This window comes from Panicum hallii, chromosome 7, assembly GCF_002211085.1.
Source record: "Panicum hallii strain FIL2 chromosome 7, PHallii_v3.1, whole genome shotgun sequence".
Taxonomy (NCBI): domain Eukaryota; kingdom Viridiplantae; phylum Streptophyta; class Magnoliopsida; order Poales; family Poaceae; genus Panicum; species Panicum hallii.
Window position 1 is genome coordinate 27,384,415 of NC_038048.1, and position 23,845 is coordinate 27,408,259.

Below are 23,845 nucleotides of genomic sequence, written 5' to 3' on the forward strand. Positions count from 1 at the left end.
GCCGGTGTAATTCAGGCGGTTCTGCCACAGTTGGAAACCGGGACTACTAGGGCAGGTAGGGTAACATATTTTTTTTCCATTTGGAACAAAACGATAGTTGTATATTTGTGGTCAAAATTTTCCCCACGGATATCTTTTTCCTAAACTGAAACTTCACATTTTTGTAGACCTATATACATGCCCAATATTATCATTTTTTTACAACCAGACCCTTTCAGAGAAGGGACATCAGTCCTCAATTATTACAAGTTACAAGCACGCTCAAAGTTTAAAACAAATAATATCGGTCCCCTATGCGTGGAATAAATGGCTATCCATGGGACGCGATGAACTCCATCGCTCATGGCTCTAACCACTTACACGCCTTGACAAGCTCCGCTTTTCTATCATCAGTGCAATGCATTATAATAAAAAACCAAAGCTAGAGTGAGTTTCTAATATTGGGGGAATGGCCTAGCCCATGTAGTAAATGACCCTCATGTAAAGGCCTGATGGCCTATTTATAAATATTGTACCCACAAGGGGCTGGGGAAAATTGCCAACCCCTTTACTCCTCTTTATAAATGACCCAAAGGGCCAAGAGGGGACTCACTTGAGCACTCCTTCACTTGCTCACATATTTTGTACCGTTATCTCTCTCACTTAGACCTTCGAAGCTCTCTTCCTCTCTCTCCACTGCTTGGTGGAGTCACATCGCCAACACTCTAGAGCCCACCGTGGGGCTTCGTCATCAACCTTCGGAGCATTCTTGTAATGAGGCTTCGTCATCAGCATTTAGAGCATTCTCGTAATGGGGCTTCATCATTAGCCTTCAGAGTATTCTCGTAATGGGGCTTCATCATCAGCCTTTGGAGTATTCTCGTAATTGGGCTTCGTCATCAGCCTTTGGAGAATTCTAGTAATGGGGCTTTGTCATCACAGCCTTCAGAGCATTCTCGTAATGGGGCTTCATCATCAGACTTCGGAGTATCGTCGTAATGGGGCTTTGTCATCAGCCTTCGGAGTAGCCATGTAATGGGGCTTCGTCATCAGCCTTTGGAGCATCCTTGTAATGGGGCTTCGTCATCAACCTTCGGAGCATCCTCGTAATAGGGATGACACCATCAACCTTCAGAGCATCCTCGTAATGGGGCTTTGCCATCAGCCTTTGGAGCATCCTTGTAATGGGGCTTCATCATCGGCCTTTGGAGCATCCTCGTAATGGGGCTTCGTCATCGGCCTTTAGAGTATCCTCATAATGGGGCTTCGGCATCAGCCTTCGGAACATTCTTGTAATTGGGCTTCATCATCGGGCTTCAAAGCATTCTCGTAAATGGGATTCATCATCAGCCTTCGGAACATTCTTGTAATTGGGCTTCGTCATCGGGCTTCAAAGCATTCTCGTAAATGGGCTTCGTCATCGGCCTTCGGAGCATTCTAGTAATTGGTCTTTGGCATATCCACATTTATGGGTCTCAACAGCACTGTTTTGGGAGCTTCGGAGAATTCAATTCCAGTCCTCATGTGCTCACCGAAGTATTATTTGTACAACTCAGTAGATCTGATTGCAGCCTTATTGATTTAAAATTGAAAAAAGATTGTCCCAAGAAAACAGAGGGGCTTTCAGTGACGAACCAACCTACCCATTTGTTTCAAAGGGGTGTTGTCATCAGCGAAAGGGGCTGCAACGCCAATGATAATTGGGCATGGTCTGTCCTTACTTTTAGAGTAATGAATATGATCACTCTCCTCACCAAGAATTTCTACCTTTGGGGTATTGGTTTTCTCCCAAAGTAAGGGTTCTATGTGGAACATCGGTTATCTCAGTCTGTTATTGACTCGGAAATAGCTATGCCATATCAATCAGTTTTTCCTATCTATCATACTTCATCAAATTGGTCTCCTGGAATTCTATCTGGGCTTCGGTACTTCTTGATTCTAGTTAACTCATGGAGCTTTTGTCACATAAGGAAGTGATAGCCAACCGAAGGTTGTGCCTTGTTTGTCTCAATAACCCTTCGTCTTTACTCTCATTGCAATAGCAAACATCCATCCATCCATCCATCCATCCATTCATTTCATACATGCAATCATTGCAATCACGTTGCGTTGCATTGCATTGCATGCCAATGCCAAGTGCGTACAAAATGGCAAAAAATGCCAAAGGGAAAAACGAAACCCTCTCGGGCGAAAGACCGAAGGTATTTATAGAAATGAAAAATGAAACCTTCTCAAGCGAAAGGCTGAAGGTATTCGTAGAAATGAAAAATGATAACCTCTCGAGTGAAAGGCTGAATGTAAATTGTAACGCCAAGTGCGATTATGTAGAAAAGCGAAGAAATTTTCTATGTAATTCATAACTTTCGATGGAAACATGAAGTTATATTTGTGCAGCCCATAGAAAGCTTACAGAATAGATGAAGGTGCCTAAAGGGCTCAACGTCTACCTCAGTGATGACTACTTCGCCTTCGTACTCGTCGACATAGTTCGGCTCAAGGGGCTCGACGTCTACCTCGGTGAGGACTACTTCACCTTCGTCCTCGTCAACACAGTTCGGCTCGAGGGGCTTGACGTCTACCTTGGCGACGACTACTTCACCTTTGTCCTCATTGATATAGTTCGGCTCGAGGGGCTCGATGTCTACCTCAAGGAATACTTCGCCTTCGTCCTCATCGACACAGTTCAGCTCGAGGGGCTCGACGTCTACCTCGGCGAGGACTACTTCGCCTTCGTCCTCATCGACACAGTTTGGCTCCAGGTGCTCGATGTCTACCTCGGTGATGACTACTTCGCTTTCACCCTCGTAAACATAGTTCAGCTCGAGAGGCTCGACCTCTACCTTGGCGACAAAACCTTTGACTTCACCCTCATCGACGTCAGCTGCTTCGACTGCGTGTGAAGCACCTTTGCTGCCTCTGCTGTGAACCCCGGACAAGAGGGGTTATGGCGGGGCCATGGACGACTAGCACCTCCTAGCGGACAAGTCTTGCCCAGTGCTCGCGAGCGGAGACCCGAAGGTGTTGTTGGCTTCGGCAGGACCAATGCAACTCCTTTCTGCTTCCTCTACTTTGACTATACGTCAACTACACTGCTTCCTCTACTTCGACTACATCGGCTACGCTGAAGAGGGGTTTCTACTTCGGCTACAATGAAGAGGAATCGCCTGCTTCGACTACAGCGGCATGGCAAGAGGTGACAACGAGGCTCAATCAGCTCCGAAGATGCGAGCGCTCGGGAGACAAGACCCAGAAGCCTATGGGACAAAGTCAAGTGACAAAGTTTCTGCCTTCATCACCAAAGACCCACTTCATCATCAAGATCAGAGTCAATCACTACCTGGTTTATTGTTGTCATGTATGTGTGGACCCATAAGATGTGCATGCTTTTTTCTCCATCTATTTTGTCCCACTAGGTTTTCGGATGGAATTTTAGCGAGACATACGAGCGGTGGTCATGAGGGTATTTCTCAAGGCCGATGTCATAGATAGGTTTTGGACTACTTCCTATATATTCAACTACTATGCTTTGTTGTACCAGCCAAATTGAAGTAGCTGAGGGGCTACTGTTGGGGGACTGGCCTAACCCATATAGTAAATAGGCCTCATATAAAGGCTCGATGGTCTATTTATGAATATTGTACCCACCAGGGGTCTGGCGGCAAATTGCGAACCCCCTTTCCTCCAATTTATAAATGACCCAAAGGGTCAAGAGGAGGGGACTCACTTGAGCACTCGTTCACTTGCTCACATATTTTGTACCATTATCTCTCTCACTTCGACCTTCGGAGCTCTCTTCCTCTTTCTCTCTCCATTGCTTAACGGAGTCATATCGCCAAAACAGAACCTACAAAAAAAAATTGATTTGCATTTGTTAAATACAGTACCATTCCTCGTGAACCATATCGCTCAACAGAGAAAAGCAGCCCCTATCAATAATAATAAATTATGCTTATGGCTCTCAGGTTTAGAACTACCATTAAACAACTCATTCAGTGTTTTGAGGTGGTGGGATCCTAAGTATGATATGTACTACACGCACAACATTATGTAGTTCGCCTAACCCACTAACCTAGGTTAACAATGAATTGCCCTACTTGTATGTAACTAGGGACAAGCTGGCCGCCGGGACCAACCCGTGCAACAGATCAGTGATGCATGTACGCACACAACAAAGTCCAAACTTGAAGAAATTGAAACGAGCAAATGCAACTTTTGGCTTAGTAGATTTTCTGCATACAAATGAGTTGTGTGGGCATCATTGAGACCGTCATCATCTACGTGAAAGAATTTTATTATTAATTGTATTAAGCTAATCGAGGTGCGTGACCCATCCGCAAGCTGCGTAATCTAATGCCGGCCATTAAGCTAGCAAGCAACCAAGCAGCACTACCGGCCCGCAGTGTCTTTTGTCCGGCCGGCAAACTCATTAGAGCATGGACAAGGCACATCACTGGAAAACTGGAGAAGTAGTCTAGTCCCACACATGATTTGGACTTTTGTTGCAGAAATCTTTAGGACTGTGACGAATGCCCCAAACATATTGTGACGCAAGTCGTCGGAAGCTTAGCTTCTCTAATGGCTTGAGACTTGAATTGCATTCGCAGTACACATCCATCAATTATTGCATAGACTAAGATCACTTTTCGGTATATATATGGAGCTTATAATCTTCGACAAGATGACGAACCATGTATGGGCTGCGTCTTACCTCTCCTGCCAACCAGGCAGCATACCCAATACGGTCCAAAACAAAAGATTGAGACTAAAAATCAAGCTCTCGTATGAACTACTTCCATGAATTTCCATCTCTAACTCCCATGGCCCTTCGTGTCACTCACTCACTCCACACTGTGCTTTGAAGGTAGAAAAGTAAAGATATGTTTTAATGCTAATCTAATTAAATTGGATGCTAAACTTTAGTACTTATTAGCACTTTACTTCAGGATGAAGGCGGGGCGGGTTGCGGCTGCCTGCCCCGCGTCCGCACCTGCTGCAAACGCATATGCGGCCTCAAGCGGCGGCCCGCACGCGTCCGCAATTTTCTGCGTGCTTTGCGGCAACCCGCATGGCCGCCTGCTACCCTGAGTATCGTTTGCGTGGCATAAGAAGTTTAGAAACGCAGTGTTGCTAAGGTGATTGAACATTGGCAGAAGTACCGCGGTCGAAAGTGCAAGCAGCCTGTGCGGCCTGAAGTTCGCAGTGCAGTTCCACAAACGGTCACCAGGAAGCAGACGAAATAGTCGTTCGTTCATACCGGGAAGTAGATGAAGTAGTCGATCAGGGAGCGAGCAGTCGTGTCAAGACGCTCCAGCAGAGGGAGAAGGGAGAGGTCTCCTAAGTAGGAGTACCTGGATCAAGTGCTGAAGTGTTTCAATGAGAGGAGGAAGGGGTGCCCGTCCGGCCTCACCACGCCCACGCCCACGCCCACAGGCTCGGCGAGGCGAGCGAGCGCGCGCGCGTGTGGTTCACCGACCTCCTCTTACCGGCTTCACAAGTGGTATACACGAAGTCCACCCTTTAAGTCGGTTGAGATCCTCCTCACATCCCGGTACGGAATTAAGCAATTGGTTCCCTTAGCATTTAATAGTGGGCTTTAAATTCTTTTATTGTATTGATTAGAATAAATGGGCCAAGCCCATAATTCCAACAATTAGTCCGACAGATCACATAGAGCGCTGGCAAAAAACTATGCGTGTTCCGCACGTGCGGCACAAACATCATATCGAGCTATGCGGCGACGGGCTTGCGGCCAATGCAGCGCCGTTGGGCAACGCGGGTATACCCGTGAGGACCGCTCCAGCTATGCGGGTTTTGTGGGTTTGTGGCGCGGGCTGGCCCAGCAGGTTTGCGGCAAAGCCAGTCCCACTTGCATCCTGATTCATACTCAATGCTAAAGTTTTTGAGTCTTGACTAAAATTTAGTCCAACCAACCCATTAGCGCTCCTGTTTCGAGGAGTTAATGCTAAAGTTGAGTATATTTGGATATTAGCATTTGGATCCAAGCACCCCCTAAGGGCATCCCCAACCCTCCATGTAGGATGGTTTTCATAGCATTAAATATACCACCACGTAGGACTTTTAGCTTACGTGGCATCATAGTAAATAAGAGAGTAGAAAGAGGAAAAAATTGGATCTCATGCAAGACCAGTGTCGACACGAAAATCTATACGCTAGACACTATTAAGTTGTGCATTGAGAGTGAGGTGCTATCTTCATAATAAATGGAGAATAAATATGATAGGTGAAGAAGAGAGAGTGAGTTTAATAGAAAACTACACCAAAATATCACGGGTTGTAGAGCGTAGTTTCTAAAGTTGGTATCTTGATGATATGCCAAAATAGACACTGCTCATGCATACTATGGTTTAGGATTGCCCTAAGTCTAGTCGAGCAAAATTAAAGTTGAATCATATTGAAGGGATCTCCATGGCTCATTTATTGGACGGACCGTGCTGACTGCATGATATTATTATCAAAGTATTGCTCGCACACTTATTGGTGCACTTGGTCCTCGCAAAGTCCAAATCTCACTCAATGCGGTAATTCCCCTCCCGCTCTTGTCTTCGTTCCTACCTGCACACAGTTTTTTCCCGTCCCACCATCTCTGTTACATGAACATCATGTTTCCTATGCTGCCTTAGCTTATTCTCTCACAGGTCCTTGTCATGCTATCCTCCATCCTCCCTACACATATGACCATTGCTTACATTGTCTCACGGACACAGGGAGCCTCGTGTAACCTTTCTATTACTGTTGTAGGTGATCTAGGGTTTATGCACAAAACAGAATGGGGAATAATGCAACATATATAAATAGGAGGTGAAGCAGTGTGACATCACCATGGTGACATGGTTTGCGGAAATATGCACCCAGGATGTGAGAGGATGATACAACAGATATGGAAGAAGATAGAGCGTGTAAATTTTAATTTATCTATTTGAAAATTTTGATTGGTTTACTGGAAACATTGCCTTCTTAGTTGATGGATGCTAGGTTTGTTTACCAGCATTTGTAATTGGCAAAAACGGTGACATGCACGTTATTGCATTAGAGGTAGTGGCTAGGCTAACAATGAATAAGGTGTTTCGCCAATTGAGCCGAGTTGTCGGGGTTGTTTGTCGGTACAGGGTCTTTAGAGTGAGTTCCTATTTGTTGATGGTCATCCGTCTTTTATCTCATATATCGATCATTGAGATTCACGCGCTGGGACAAAATGTACTACACAATGCTCTCTTTCTCTCCTCGCTGTGCATGCCTGTGCTTCTGCTCGTGATTGGACCACCGCTATGCTCTAGCCACCGTGCTGCACCACAGTTCAATTGTTTGGATGAACGATTTTAAGACCAGTTTAGTCAGAAAGCTGCACTACTGCAAAACGATTTGCAGGGGCGCTCCATTTTGTTAAGGGGGCACAAAGGATAACCCGCTCCTACAAATAGAGTGGTGTTACTGTAGCAATTCTCCCGCTCGGGGCAGATGATGGCTTTACCCGTCCATGGCAATGACCATCATTTTTAGGTGTGGGTGACACTGATCACCCACCCCCAGAAATGCATTTTTAGGAGCGGGTGACGCCATTACCCATTCCCGGAAATACTAGCTCTATTTCCAGAGACAGGTAATGATGTCACCAGCCCCTAAAAATGCATTTTCCAGGGGCGGTTGATGGTATAACCCGCCCCTACGAATGGTTCCACACAAAATAATTCATAACTTTTTCATATGATTTCAGATGAAGTCAAATTTTATCCAAAATTATAGAGGTTGATGACACCTAAAATCTGTAGTTGATAACTTTTTCATTTAAACTCATTTAATTTTCCAAATAATTATATAAATTTTCTAATTGTTATGACTATATAGTATCTTACACAACTCAAGTCATACTTTAATATTTCCACAATCTTAACCTCGATATACACGAAAATATATTTGGCATTTTTTCTGTATCTATAGTTCACAATAACCATAGCGTAGAAGTTTTACTTTTTTATTTATTTTACTATATTTAAAGATTTAAATAAATTTTTGGAATAAAATAGAAAAATATTTTCAGGGACGGATGATGGCGTCACCCGCCCCCTGGAAATAGATTTCTAGGTGCAGATGATGGCGTCACCTGCTCCTACGAATCGATTCCAGAGTTAATACAAAAGAATAGCATACCTCATAGAGTAACAAGTAACCCCGATTTACGCAAGTGTGTATATTTTATAAAAAAATTATACCTCGGTACTAGAGGGGCTTGTGGTGGTAGCCGGTTGGCAAGGATATTTTTTTCTTTTTTATTTTGCTATTTTTGAGTTTTTTCTAATCTTTTCATTTTCTAGATTTCTATGGGCCGCTGTGTTACCCACCCCTGCAAATAGTGTTTCTAGCTTTGTCGGTGTTTTACCGGCTGCCCACCGAGGGGTATACCCAAGGTGGTAAGTTTAGATGAGGAGACGCCAAGATCAGGAACTCGAAGGTGCAAGGAACACAAAACTTAGACAGGTTCGGGCCGCAAGATGCGTAATACCCTACGTCCTGTATGGTGATTCGTATTGTCTTTGGTGTAGAATGATCTGGAGATCTTATTTTGAGAAGGGTCCCTGCCCTCCCTTATATATCCGGGAGGCTAGGGTTACAAAGATACTAACCAACACCAGCTAAGGAATCGTACCAGAATAAATCTCGAGCAGATTCCTTCTGTATCGGTTAGCTCTATCTCCTACTTAAACGGGATAAATAAGAGATAAACGAGATAAATAAGAGATAAGACGGACTTAATCTCTTAAACCTCTTTAAACTACGTTATGTACACAGTTCCGTAGCCCCGGGTCTGACAAGCTTCGAGAAGCAGAGCCGGGTACCGTACCCGCCCCTAATAATATGTTTTTACCCGTCCTAAAAAATGTTTTTAGTAGTGCTGGTTTATTGTGAGTTCTAGTAATTTTATTTTGTTAGTTGGTTAGTATCCATGCTACTGCTCAACCCCATGTTTGGTTGAAACTGAATTTATTTATTGCATGTTTGAAGTACAAAATAGGGCCAGACATGCACACATAGAAGCACAATTCAGATACAGTTCCAGATACTAATAGCTAATAGATAGCTAGGAAGCTGATAGGTTGAAGCTAATAACTTCAATGGGACGCTTTTAGGATGGTCATATATATATCTATATATGATGATGGTAAACTTTTATCGGGGTATCTCGGCAGATGATATGAACTCTTGCTCCAAGCTGTAGCATCTTCGGTTTTGTTGGTCTAGGCTACAGCTAGCCAGAGGAGCAACATTATCTCTAGAGGACATCAACTGCTGTATATCTTGATTGTCTCCTTGAGCAACCCGGCATACATTTGACCTTTTCACATGCAACGTGTGCAATGTCATCTCCACTTGCTTCATAGTAGGTCTCTCTTCACCGTGGAGCCGTAGGCACATCTCTGCGAGGTCTGCTACACTGTTAATTTCTTCCTCAGTTGCTTCCTCACGGATTTGAGCACCAACTATCTCTTTTATTGGCCTTGACTTCAACTCCCATAGGAAGTAACTTGACAAGTTTTGTTTTGAGCCTGAGGGAGTAGTAAAAACAGGCTCCTTTCTGATAAGCAACTCAACAAGTACAACACCAAAACTATACACGTCACTCTTTTCATTTAGCTGTCCAGTTCGGTAATACTCTGGATCCAAGTAACCAAATGTGCCTTGTACATTTGTGTTAACATGAGTCTGGTCAATAGGAACTACCCTTGAAGCTCCAAAATCTGAAACTTTAGCAGTGTAGTTTGCATCAAGGAGTATATTAGATGACTTTACATCCCGATGGAAAACCAATACTGAAGCTGCAGAGTGGAGATAACAGAGAGCCCCTGCAACTTCTAGGGCAATTCTTAGGCAGTCATCCCATGACAATGAGAAACTGCTATGTGAACTTGAATGAAGAATATCATATAATGAACCATTGGGAACAAAGTCATATACCAGCAACGGGACCTTGGTTTCAAGACAACATCCGAATAGTCTTACGATATTTCTGTGGTTTATGTGTGAAAGAATAATGACCTCATTAATGAACTGATTGATTTCACATTGTTCGATAACCTTAGAACTTTTTATGGCCACCACTCGCTGATCAGGTAAGATGCCTTTGTATACTGTGCCATGTCCTCCACAACCAAGTATACGTGTTTGGTCAAAGTTGTGTGTTGCATATTCTAGATCTTCTAAGGAGAATATTTTTGTCTTGTCACTGGCATTTTCATCCAAAGATATTAACTGTTCGAGTAGAATACCTTGGTTCTCCCGGAAATATTTCCTGCGTTGTTTCTTTCGAACGTCTTCTTTCCACCTAAGGACAATAAATGTAGCACTTAAGCCGAGAAGAGGAACTCCAAAGCCAACACCAAGGCCGATCACGATACCTATCAAGCACAATTATTGTTATCAATGTTTTCCTCTTTAATTATTATTGTGAAATCAATAGGCTGCAAACTCACCTAGCAGAAGACCTTTTTGCTTGTTGGTTGGAGTGCACCTCATTTTTGTGGCATCATACTCTGTTTTATGTGGACATTTTGTGCAATTATAACCTCCTATAGTATTATGGCACAATCCTTTACAAATTCCTGGTGTAGTTTCACACTCATTGACATCTGCATCCACATGTTAGTTTGGTGAGAGAAATCAATAAAAGCAGAATATAAATGTGTCAGTCCTATAAAATGTTTATGCACTTTTCGACTTTCGAGTATGGGAAGTACCTCGGCAACCATTAGGGACATAAGGGTTTCCATGAAAGCCAGCCATGCATTTGCATCGATAACCAAGATAACCATAGAAACTACTTCTTGAGCTGACATCCAGGCATGTACTGTTAGCACTGACGCATGCATATGTAGTGAAATTCTCTTGTGCCTCTTGGCAGCTAAGATTGGCTACCACCCAGTGCAATTCTTGAGTGCCCATTGAACCGGTGTAGATGCTTTTAGTTCCCGTATAATAAGATTCATCAGTATCTATTGTTTCAATAATCCCTTCGTTGATGCTGATCTGCCGCACATAGTAGTAGCTCAGACTAATAAGCTGAAGCCTGGAGGATCTCATGTCAGAGCACTCGAGCTGAAATTGCTTCCTTGCAGAGCAGTCTTCCTCTAGGCCGAATGGAAATGGAACGCTGATGTTGCCACATGATCTGCCACAATTCGCCTTCCGCGGAACAGGATTATACCCTGTCCATTATATTTGAGGGTAGGTTGATTTATTCAACATGATTAATGCGACGATATTTAAAAACGTAATGCAGCAGCAATGAAGTTCCATAAAGTCCATATGATACCTCGATCACGCGAGCAGCCATCTGACACATATGGATTGCCAACATATCCATTCTCGCATTCACAACGATATGAACGTAAGATCCCGGAGTACCAGTTATTAGTGCAAGTGCTATACTTGCTGATACATGCATAGCTTGTCTTGTTGTCCACCATGGCAGCGCAGCTTGGTCGTCGATCCAGTAAAAAGCCCCAAGAAAGCCTCATGTAACGTGTTTCGACACTGATTCTGTCCCATAGAGAGGTCGGATTGATCTGTTGCATTTCCCCTTCGAGCATGCTGCCGCCTTTGCCGCGGTTGTGCCTGACAAACTGGAGCTCCAAGGAAAAACCCACCATGTAGCCAAAGGCATAACGGCAGCATCCAGTACCGTTGCAGTGCTGCCTGGCAACGCTTTCTGCGATCCCTTCGCTAGGGCAAGTAACAGTACATATCAATACCCTAGAGTGAACGTCATCTAACCAATATATATCAAAGTCACAGCCAGTGAAGTTCAGTTCTGTGTACAGCGCGCCAGTAAAAGGTTGGCGAGGTACTTTCCATGACATGTTGTAAACATCCACGCCAGATCTGATTGGTGTGGAGTACGAAATGCCGACACGTATATCTGTTATTAACAATTAGTGGAGCATGATATAAGTATTTGCTCTTAGGGAAAAACCAAAGCACACAACACAACTATATGTTGGATTTAATTGGGCTAGGCCCATTTTTATATTTAATTAGATCAATTAAATTACAAGGCCCGACATTAATGGTAGGCAGTTGATGAAATTGATTAATCCAAAGTTGAGGGAGATCCTAATGAAACTAATACATGGACACTGAGTAAGCTGTTTGAGTGATCCACTATACACCGAGTAGCTGCAATCAAAATGTTGAATGATTCATAGGATGTTGCACCTTGATCGACTACACCGATAGCTGCAATCAAAATGTTGACTCATTCATAGAACGGCACAACCATATCTGCACTGGTCCCACCTCAGGATATGTAACACCCTTTTTGAAAAAAATAGAAGTCCTTATCTCTCTCTCTCTCTCTCTCTCTGCAAAGCCAACCCAGCCCAGCTCTCTCTTCTCTTCTTCTCTCCTTCTCTTCCTTTCCCCACACGGCCCAAGCTCCCCACTCGGCCCAAAGTGCGCCCAGCCTAGCTTCCACCCTCGGCCCGATCCGCTCCCCCTTCTCTCTCTCTGTCACTGACAGGTGGGCGCCACCTATTAGGGTCATCTCCCACCTCCAGCCGCTTCGCCTCCCCTCTGCGCTGCAGCACCGCCAGCTGCCCATGTCCCACGCCCACTCGCCTTCTCCCTCCCTCCCCCACTGAGCCCACCATCAAGGCTCAGTAATGAGCCGCCAAACCCCTCGCCTTTCCTCCTCCCTTCGCCGCAAACTGCCGCCGCCATAATGGCCTTGATGGCCAGCCACCAAGCTCCACCTCCTCCCCTGCCGCCGGCCTTTCCTCTCCTCTCCTTGGCCTATATAAGATGCACCTGAGCCCCTGCTCCCTGCCTCTCCCCTCTCTCACTCCCTCACACTCGCTCGCTCGCTCTCGCGGCCGTCGTCGTCACGCTCGGCCACACTGTTGATCCACCGCTCCGCTGCATTCTCACCACCCACGACCGCCATTGGAGCTCCGTGACGTGGTGAGGAGCCTCCCGACCCTCTTTTCCCTCTCCCTCTCACTTGCTTGCCATGGCAATTGCTCGCCGAACTTCACCTTAGCTGTTGTATCGTTGTGCAGCCCCTCCGCCGCACCAGCTCATTCTCCCGACCCCAGCACCGAGTTCCCCACCTCGCGCTGTCTCTCCCCGTGCAAACAGCACCCAAAAACCCGGTAGGAAATGCGATTTCACGTATCTCCGGCGACCCGCCGCTACCTCTGCTCGTCGTCGGCGAGCAGTGCCGCCACCAGCCCCCCAACCCGCTGCCGCCATCGTGATCCAACAGATCGGATCCGACCTGACCGGGTCAACTGAGTCAGTACTAGTCAACCCTTGCTTGTTTTGCAATAGAACCCCTCAGTTTTAACAAAATCAACCCGCCGCCCCGTCTAGTTCAAAAATGCTTACAAAAAGATCTTTTTTCTTTTGTTTTAGCCCCTTAGCTTTTCTATATTAGAGCCCGCGTCCCTAACCTCTTTGTTTTCCATCTAACCCCTGCATTTTAAGTTTGATTAGGTTCAAGCCCTTGGTTTCTTTCAGTCTAGCTCCTGGAAGTTCAAATCTCTCGCAAATAAGTGCCTGAAACCATATTTTAGCCATAACTTCTTCGTTTCAACTCCGTTTTCATCGATTCTCACGCTCATGCGATCCTTGCAACATGCTCAGTAACATTATGATCTTGTTTTTCTCTTTTTTTCTATTTATTGTGCTGTTTCTTCTTTTGTTATATGTTTTTCTTGTGTGACCGTGTAGACGACGCGCCGTTTGAGGAAGTTCAAGGGCAGCAGTTCGAGGAAGAGACACATCACTTGACGATGAAGGCAAGTGGCCTTCTCCCCCTGCATATTCTATTTTGTCCTAATAATAGCATGATAATTCACTTTACTTTATTCTCGTATTGCATAACTTGCTGGGTCACCTACTAAGGATTTACCTAGTCTTTGTAGCCAAACCTTGAACACTGGATTTACTATTTTGTTGGGTAGAAATGCTTAGTTGCTTAACTTTGGAAATGGTGTTATCATAATCTGTTGACAATGTTAATCATGAATTATTTGTTGTTATACTCGGATAAATGCAAGATCATTTGTTTAAATGGAACATGGAGAACCATCTAAGAAAACAGTTCAATCATAATTGTCACATGGCTCTGATCTTAGCCGATTAATTAGGCATGTAGTTAATTGATAGTCTTACCGAAAGGACAAGGAGGGGGTCAGTGTTGGTGTATAGTCCGGTCCTCTTGGGGTAGCAGCCTTTGCTAAGGTATTGACCATTAGAGAGGGTTATGGTTCATACCGCTACCGAAACACTAGTGGGCTATCTAGTTTTTCATGTGTCTTTGTAAAGGCTTCAAAGTGGATCCCTGCCACTCACCTCGGAAGTGTTTAAGAGGCTAGCAACCTCGGATATCAAGCGAGACATGATTTGTGGTGAAAGTGTACAACATTTGTAGAATTTAAACTGATATATCAGTCGTGCTCATGGTTACAAGCGACTTGGATACTCACATGATAATTGAACTTAAAGAATAATCTAATCTATGGTTTCTTGGTTTTGTTGTAATGTGGTTTTCTTTATTCTTAAGTGGGTTGGTATAAACTTATATCTAGATATTAGATGCTTGCTAATGAAATATGATCAACTAAAAATGCTAACCGCTATAAGCCTATTAACCTCTCTTTGATGGCCTTGCATACTTCCCCCACTTGTTGAGTGCCAACCATAAGAGTACTCACCCTTGCCTAAACTGTTGTTTAGAAGAGAATATGGAAGTGGAGCACTTCAGCGACTTCGAGGAGTTCTAAGTTTGCATTCACCCGTCAAGTGCCTATGGAAGAAGAAACTGTTGCTGTCGAGTTCATTTAGGATATCGATGGAAGGCTTAAAGACTTTCAAGTCTAAACTATCATAGTGTAATAAAGTTATTTAATATTTTGTTTACGTTTTGAACATTGTCTTTGATGTGTTCACTTATAGTGTCAATATATGTGTGAGAATGGATCCTGGCACACATATGCTATGCATTTGGTTTTGCTTTCAAAATCGGGTGTGAAAGGATACATCTTGAACCTTCTACAGTTCTTAGCTTTGTTATCTTAAATTGAAAATTAAACATGAACATGTTTATTGTTGTCAAAGATCACTCAATGTAAACAACATCATGTTTTACTATGTATATTATGGTCAAAATATGCCGTGATTTGCATGAGTTCTTAACAATCCCAAAACCTGTTAATTAGGCACTTCACAGACAATAGTTTTGCCATAGTACTCAAAGATGGCTTTCCTGGTAGGCGATAGCCTTTTCCGAGGCGTTATGATAAGTTTACTCACTGAAAGCTTTGTGGATGTCTAATTGTCATTGTGGTCTGGTAAGGAATTGTGGGATGGACTTGAGGCAAAATTCGGTGTAATGCTAGGAGTGAGCTATATATCATGGAATGATTCTATGACTAGAAGATTGTTGATGACCATTTGCCGCAGTAGAGCATCCCATGAGATTCATGTACCGGCAAAAAAACTCTAGTGTTTGTTGCTCAACAAGTTTGTGGCAGGAGGTTGCTAAGCTGCTAGTGTAGGTATTTCTTACAGTCACACATAAATCTGCAAGTGCACGGATATACTATCATAGCATTTTACCCGTGAATATCTCGAGCGTTGTATTTATATTTCTGTTGGGAAGGCAGCAGTTATAGATTAACTAAGTTGATGATTAAATCTTGACTGAGTATTCAATGTACAAATAGGGAAAGTGTAATATAGGTATGGAGGTAATACACAAGTTTCACTCAAGCTCATCAAGAAGATATAGGCAGGGAGATAGGAAGAAGAGAACCACTAGGGATATACATACTTCTAAATTTAAATATACAAGCTTATATTATACACACATGCATATAAACATGATTAGGACCCAGGTTTAGGCTCCCAGGCACTATCGAGAGAACCACACATGACTGGCAGAGGAGCCACCAACTAACTTGGCTACTTTATGGACCTCTTACTACTTGACCGAAACGTGGAGGATTATGGAGGACGAGCAGGGCTGTCACTACCTACTGCCTACCTCTACAAATCATGGGGTAAAGCCGCATCCAACAATACTCGATCAACCTAGGCCCCATGCCTGCATTGATAAGAGATACTCTAGCACCCCGCGCGGAGCTCCGACCCTCCGGATCGACGGACATTGCACTCGAGCAAATATTCAAATACTGGAACCGATGTCATGGCACTAGATTTACTCATCTAATCATGGAAGGTATATAATACAAGTAGAAACTAAATAATGGACATACATCTAATAAGGCAGAATATGAACCACACATACACAAAGATAAAGAAGATAATGCTATTAGAGATATTCAAGAATTACAAAGAGAGATAAATACTAAAGCTATACCAAGATCTCCTAGCACCCCCCCCAAAACCTATAGAAGAACTATTTTAGCCTAAACTCCACTAGCCTATGAACTAAAGCAAGAGAGAATAGTGAATGAGCAACTTGTTGTGTGTCTCTAAATGGAGCCCCCCTCTCATATTTATAGACTTGAGTAAGGCGGTTTCGCCTGTAAAATTGGTAGATGCATGCACAACCACCATTGGGGAGCAACCAAAAGCTACCACGTGGAAGGTGGAGGCTAGAGGTCCCACCTCTGGTTCTGCTGAACCAGGGCAACCGCCTCTGGACACCGACCTTTACAGGGAGGCTGACAAGTGGGCCCTTATGTAGTTTGCCCGTGCACTGCATTGTCCTAAGTCGATTTTGGTAGTTTTGTGGGCCCTTTTATCCATGAGGGGTTGAGTGGGCAATGTGTGATTTGTCGGAGTTGTGCTTCTTGCCACCTTGGTGTGTTCTCTCTTTAGATCTGCTCAATTCCCTACATGCCACTAAATCCAGGGGACATGTGGAAAATATTATTCTAAACTAATATACGTGTAAGAAATATTAGCTCTCCTTTATTTGATTTATTTTCTGATCAAATTGACGAGCGATTTTGGTACTTAACGAGTAGCTATTTAGAAGGATTTTGCCACTTCTTAGAAACAGAAGAGAAAAGAGTTAAGTGTTGTTGATCTCATCAGGAGTCTTGATGTGGAAAAGAAGGCGAGGGCAAAAGATACTCACGAAAAGGACTTGTTAAATCATGAAGCGCCAAATTTGTATTTAACAAAACTCCACTGCTTTAGACAATAAGAATAATAAGAAGAAGAATAAGTAGGAGAACACTACAAAGACTAATCAAACAACCACATTTGAGAAGCTGAAGAAGAATAAGGATGAATGTATGCAAATATAGTTTTTGCTGATCATGTACACTCTACATATGAGTACAAAGACCACGAGTGGAAGAAGAATAAAATGTTTGCAAATATTGTTATTAGAAACAGTACTACTGGAACATCAGGGTATCGTAATTTATTAACACTTCTATCAGTTTGTCATTCACCGGAATGGTGGGTTGACACCAGTCTTATATTCATATGTGTGCTGAAGTTTCCTTGTTTCATCTTACCATGGCAAAGGGACTTGCACCTAGTTAATGGACAACGGAACATATGCTTTTGTTCTTGGTGTTGGTTCAATCAATCTGAAACTTACTCCAAGAAAGATCCTGCAACTAAAGAACGTGCAACATAACCTCTCCAAGAATATTCTGATCAGCAGCTTTGTATCATGTAGAGATAGTGTTAAAGTAATCTTTGAATCCTATATATTTGTATTTGTCTAAACATAAGATTTTGTTAGAAATGGTTATAATTACGGAAGGTTGTCCACTATTCTTTGTATAATGCATGTAATAATATTGTGAATCATGTAGTTAATTTTGATGAGTCCAATGTTTGGCATTGGTGACTCTATCATATAAATTAATGTTGCATGATGACACCGCAGGCCAGTTTAAATTTACTTTTGGAATTCACTTTAATCAAAGGTTCTAAGTGTGGAGTTGAAGCAACCTCGCAAGCCTCTCAAGGTCCGGGAAGTGAGGGACTTGACACCTTTAAAACTAATTCATTTCAATTTGTGCGGAATGAATGGTGTGTTGCCAAAAATGTGAAAAAATGCATTTCATGACTTTAATAGATGAATGTACTTGATTTGTCTACATAATTGTTGATGTCAAAATATGAAGCATTGCACTATTTTAAAATCTATAAAGTTGAAGTATAAACCTAACTTGATAGAACGATCCATCGTGTAAGGTCATATTTATCACACTCAAATTGATTTGGCTAATGCCATGTTAGATACAATAGGACTTTTCAACAAATGATAGGTAGTACAATAGGTCATATTTATCACACTCAAATCGTGATGATTTTATTAATACCTTGTGCATGACATACCAAGAACCATTGAAGATGCATATTCATCCCCTAACACCAACTGTTAGAAGTAAGCGATACACAGTAAGATGGAGCTTATTATGTCTAATGGTACTTGGTCAATCGTTGAATGTCCTTACGAGCGCACCCTGGGCGCAAGCAGGTGTTAGAAAAAGTTTAGGACTTATGGCACTATTTAAAAGTAAAGGCAAGACTAGTGTGCAAGAGTTATATCCAAAAATAAGGACAAGATTTCCTCGACACTTATTCACATATTGTATGATTGATAACAATTAGAGGGTTACTTTCCTTGGGAACCTCTCATGATCTTCTTGTTTATCAAATCAGGAACATAGCTTTCCTAAATGGGGAGTTAGATGTGGAGATCTGTATGGATCACCCAAATATATTTCTAGCAAAGGGTCAAGAAGGAATGCTTTGTAAACTGTTGAAATCTTTGTATGGCCTCAAGCAAGTACCTAAGGAATGACATGAGATGTTATAGAAAACTTTAACATATGCTAAATTTGTTGTGAATGAAGCTACCAAATATGTATACTATCGCTCTAATGGTGGAAGTGTTTGACCCCAAAAATGTTAATTTTAGAATGTGATTAAATGACACTAATAAATAAAACTATTTTCATGTTGAATGGTATACTATATGCTTTAGGGTATTTATTGTGCGTGTTGCATTCATGTTGAATGGTATTATGTGTTTTATGTGTGTTATATCTTTTAAAATACGCTAGATATCGATTCGGTTTTTCAAGAAGTTTCCAGTTTTCTAGCAATTATTTTCAATTTTCTAGAGTGAAATCCATTTATGGAAATGATTTAGAAATATTTTAATGAGCTCTAAATATATTATTTGGGTTGATTGCATCCAATTATACCTCTGATATTTTCCTATGATTTTTGGATGTTCAGGATTATTTTTCATGGTTGAAATATAAATTCTATTTATGTAGTATTTATTTTTTACTAGGAAATTTATTAGTTTGAAAATAGAGAGCCTAAACCATAATGAGCCATCCATGGCCTAGGTCCAGGTTGATCAGCCAAAATGCACACGTTTTTAGCCCAATTCTATCCCATTGTTTTATTGGGCCAAATCACAAAGCTCATTATCATTAGAGCGAGGTACATCATCTTTTAGTCCCATATTACTTACGGATGGGGAGGTAAAGGGTTTTGTCCCTATATATGGATCACCTCCCCCACAAAAAAACATGCACCATAGACCCCTCAAATAGGGACGTCCCAAGGTTTGAGAATCCTTAAGGTGGTCTTTAGAGTAAAGGTGTCGCTCTAGCACTAAGCCTCACGCCCGCCGCCATTCACTTACCTCTCAGTGCCACCGGAGCAGCGGAAAGCTGCCTGCCCAGAAGCTTGGTCGTCCCTGATCACGTCCTCAGCCTTTTATAAAAAAGTCCCTGAAGAATCCTATTTTATTCTTATGTGCATTCTGTGTCATGGTGTTTTTCCAGTAAACACCCAAGATTTGTTAGATGTCTCCAACCTAGCTCTATCTGTGTACTTTTGCAGATTTAGCCCTAACCATCCTGCTAAAACTATCTGTTAGCACTACAAATCTACAGGCAACTATGTGTTATGTCCCTGAAACTCTATTTAGGTCATAGTTTTCACATTTTAAACCCATTTTAATCCATTCTTGTTGTGTTAATATTTTATAAGTGTAAGAAATAATTTATTAGCGCAGTTGTAATATAGTTCATCTTTTACACTTAATTTAGTACTAGTTTGATTAATGCCTACTTAAACTAGCTTTTCTAAATAAAAGCTAATTAGAACTACTTAATTAATGCCTCACATAAATGTGTTTTCATTTAACTTGTTTATTAGTCCAAACATGACTTATAAAGTGATACGTTTAGATATTCCCACATATCTTTTATTCTGAAAGCTAAATAATCAGTTGGCATAATTTATATTTATAATATGTAAAAATAAAACTTGACTAAGATTATTTATATATTAAATATAATTAAATTTATTTATTTTAAATTTCATTTACATATATTTTGTCATTCAAATAAATCTAGCATATTGTTTTATTTTATTTTAAAATATAAATCTTCTGGTGATTGGATCTTTTCAACTGTTTTTAATGTTTCTTGCGCTCTTGTGATCGTAGTAAATAAGTTCTATCCTTTAATCCACTATTTTAAAGTTTTTACTTTTATTTTTGTACTATTCTTAGTTGCACATGTTTTCTTTGTTTCCTTTGTATGCCTATGCCGATGCTTGCGACAAGTTCAAAGGAACGCTGTCCAAGAACTTTAAAGATTAAGAGTTATAAGAACAAGAGCTAATGCCTTTGAAAGTGTTACTTCATCATGCTTCGTCCTAATAATTTTTATTCATTAATCACCTTTGCATGTTATATCCTTAATATGATGGGTCCTATTTAAGGTTGTACCTAGCTTTAATCATAATTCCTTATCAACCTAAATTTTATCTATCTTGTTGGATGCTATTACTTAGTTGCTATAATTGGTTGTAGTTTGTGATAACATGTTGACAACGATAACAATGTTACACCTGCTTCTATTTTACACAACTTTAAATTACAAGATGATCACGTATTATTAAGAATATGGAGCAATCATTCATAAAAGTAGTGCAACCACAAAAACTAAAGGAGCTCTAGCTTAGTCTTAGCTGTCTGGCAAAGGCCTCATAGTACACCGTGTAGCACACACATCTCGGCAATGTCTGGCACCCCAGATAATGGTGTCATGACCTAGGCATAAAGATGTGCGACCTTTTGTAGAGTGTATAAGAATAATATATCAACTCTCATGGATAACAGCCACCTAGGTCCTCACATGATTAATGAATTTGAAGATGAATTAAATTATAGTTCATCCTTATGGTTTTGTTTTATGTTTATATTATCTTTTTTATTAGTGTGAGTTGGTATATACTTATAGCTTAGTAATTAGATACTAATAAAACTTCACTAACTAAAATTGCATATTTTGTAGTCAATCAGTCAGCTTTTCGTTGTCTAGCTTTTCATGTAATATTTTTCAAACATCTGTAGAGTACTAACCATATGTGTACTCACACCTTCTATAATCTCTCTTTAGAAAAGAATATGCTGTAAAGTTTTCTGAACATATGTTATTGAGTCTTAGGCGTACGCAATCCCCTAATGGATTGCGTGTCAAGTTTGGAGCCTTTGTTTTAAGAATAAACTATATATCTCTAACAAACTTTAAAGCCATTATAATACTCTTTTACGCGATACTATTTTTATTATTTTCTAGTGATATTGCTATATGTATGGAGCTTGATCCTATTTAGCATTCAATTTTATCCTTAAAATCGGATTTGACAAGATGAGTGATCTTATATTTGTGTGCGTATACTGATTTTTAGGATAAGCCTTTATGTAATTAAAGAAGTCGTGTACCTTTTTCTCAAAATTTTAAGATGAAAGATTGGGGAGATGCTGATGTTATCCTAAATATAAAACAGGTAATGATGAGATTACACTCTCACAGTCTCACTATATATAGAAAAAAAAAGTTTTGAAGTCACTTTGGATACTGTGGCTATAAGCCGTGTTACAACGTATTATGATTCTACTATCATATTATAGAAAAATAAGAGAACAAAGAAAGACCAGTTGAGATGTTTCCTGATCATTGGCTACTTATGTACTTAACATGTGCTATAAAGCCTGAGATCAAACTAAGACGGTTCATATTGATTCCTAAGATGAATATTGGTGCGCTCTTAAAAGAGCAAAGCGCTATCTACGTGCATTGAGAAAGATTTAGTCAAATCCAGTTAAGGTTTATAATATGGTACGGTGCTATTATAATTACACGGAACTTATGAACTACATGCGTACCAGGTCCATTTATGCCGAAATTATCTGCTGGATCGATGTCGGAGAGGACTTCCGTTTCACCATCCAAGAGGAAGAGCCTCGGGGGTTGCGCGGTCTGGTTGCAGATGAGCTCGAAGCCGGGAACCCGGAAGCAGCCAGCACCGATGCCGAAGGGGTACGCGAAGCTCAGGTTGCCGCACGTCTTGGGACAGCCCGCGAGAGAAGATGCAGAGGGAACTGTCGTAGTACCGGATCCTTGCGCCGCTGCAGCCCCAGCGTAGCCAAGTAGGAGCAGAGCAGCCATCAGCGCTGCGTCAGGAGCAAGGTGCCCCATCATCGCCCCATATGTAGCCGCGGCTAGCTCACTGCAGCCATGAGCCTGTATTTAGTATAGCGACTAAAAGTGTATGCTGATACATGTAGTTGATGATGATGCTCACACCAAGGAACGGAATATATATGTCTCCAAAGAACTGTATAGGAAGACATTTTCCTTGTCTAATGTCAATGAAGGAACTGTCGATTGAACGTGTCTACATAGATAGATTATATAAAACAAATAAATCTTATCTTCCTGGGTTCAGGCCTGGTCTGATGTGTTGTCATGATAAGTCTACGGAGTAAGGGAGATGCTTAACACAGGTCAACCGTCTACTCCTCGGCCGGCAGAAGCTTGATCGCTGCTGCATAAATCCATAGCCCCCCTGTCCTCATTGGTCAGTCAACCAACTCCTATGACACGATGCTTTGAAATTTCGAAGAGTAACCCTGATAATCAAACTAACACTGCTTAGAAATTTCAGAGCACTCGGACATTCAAGGCACACACAGCTTCCGAATTTCCTAGGGCACTAGAATAATCAAGACATTGCGATCAAAGGACTTGGATGTTTGAGACCTTGTCTGATATGTCGTCACTGCTCATCCTAACACAACAAAAAACCAATCGCAATGTATCTTTGAAAGGTCCTTTCGAAACCTGCTAAAGGTTTCTCTGTCAGTATATTATATAGAAGCTCTACCCTCCATTAAAAGAATGGCGATCACAGCTAGAAAAATACTTCGTCGCGCACATCAATACCGGACATAATTTGGTATGTACTAAAACTACCACAGAGCTATTTTATTGTCATGTCAAAATACTATCCGGTACTAAAAGTCACCTTTTACTACAGGTTGGTGTCTTGGCTGGTACTAAAATGGATCGGCTATTTAGTATCGGTCAATAACTCCACCTGGTACTAAAGGATGACATTTAGTACCAGATGATGTTTTTATCCGGTACTAAATGGTTCTCCATGGTACTTCAAAATAAATGCATCTCTCCCATTCATATGTGATGTGCAGGTAGGATACTAAGAAAGCTCGCGCGAGCCTTGAGGTCGTGGGTTCGAGTCCCACAACTGCGCACGCGCATTATGTGTGAATAAAATCGCGTGACTTATGACCCGGGGTCTGTAAATTTTTCTTTATTTTCTTGGTGCAAAATTATTTAGTACCGGTCAATCTTACCAGCTAATACTAAATGACTTATTTAGTATCGGTTGCAGCAACCGGCCATTTAGTACCAACCAATCAGTACCGGTTGCCACAGCCGGTACTAAGGAGTTTCTAACCCGGTACTAGAAGTCTAGAAGTCAGTTGTCTAGTAGTAGATGCATATCCCGGTGAGACGGATTG

At 41.7% G+C, this 23,845-nt stretch overlaps 1 protein-coding gene across 1 annotated transcript; it reads right to left on the reverse strand.

Moving 5' to 3' along the window:
• Positions 1-8,969: 8,969 nt before the first annotated feature.
• On the reverse strand, positions 8,970-22,502 carry LOC112900571 (wall-associated receptor kinase-like 8). The gene is made up of 7 exons (XM_025969418.1): positions 22,215-22,502; positions 15,921-15,949; positions 15,566-15,573; positions 11,303-11,908; positions 10,728-11,195; positions 10,464-10,619; positions 8,970-10,388 (listed from the first exon to the last, which is right to left on the reverse strand). The coding sequence occupies exons 1-7, from the start codon at positions 22,500-22,502 to the stop codon at positions 9,163-9,165; spliced, it is 2,781 nt and encodes a 926-aa protein (XP_025825203.1). The 3' UTR covers positions 8,970-9,162.
• Between the last annotated feature and the right edge of the window lie 1,343 nt (positions 22,503-23,845).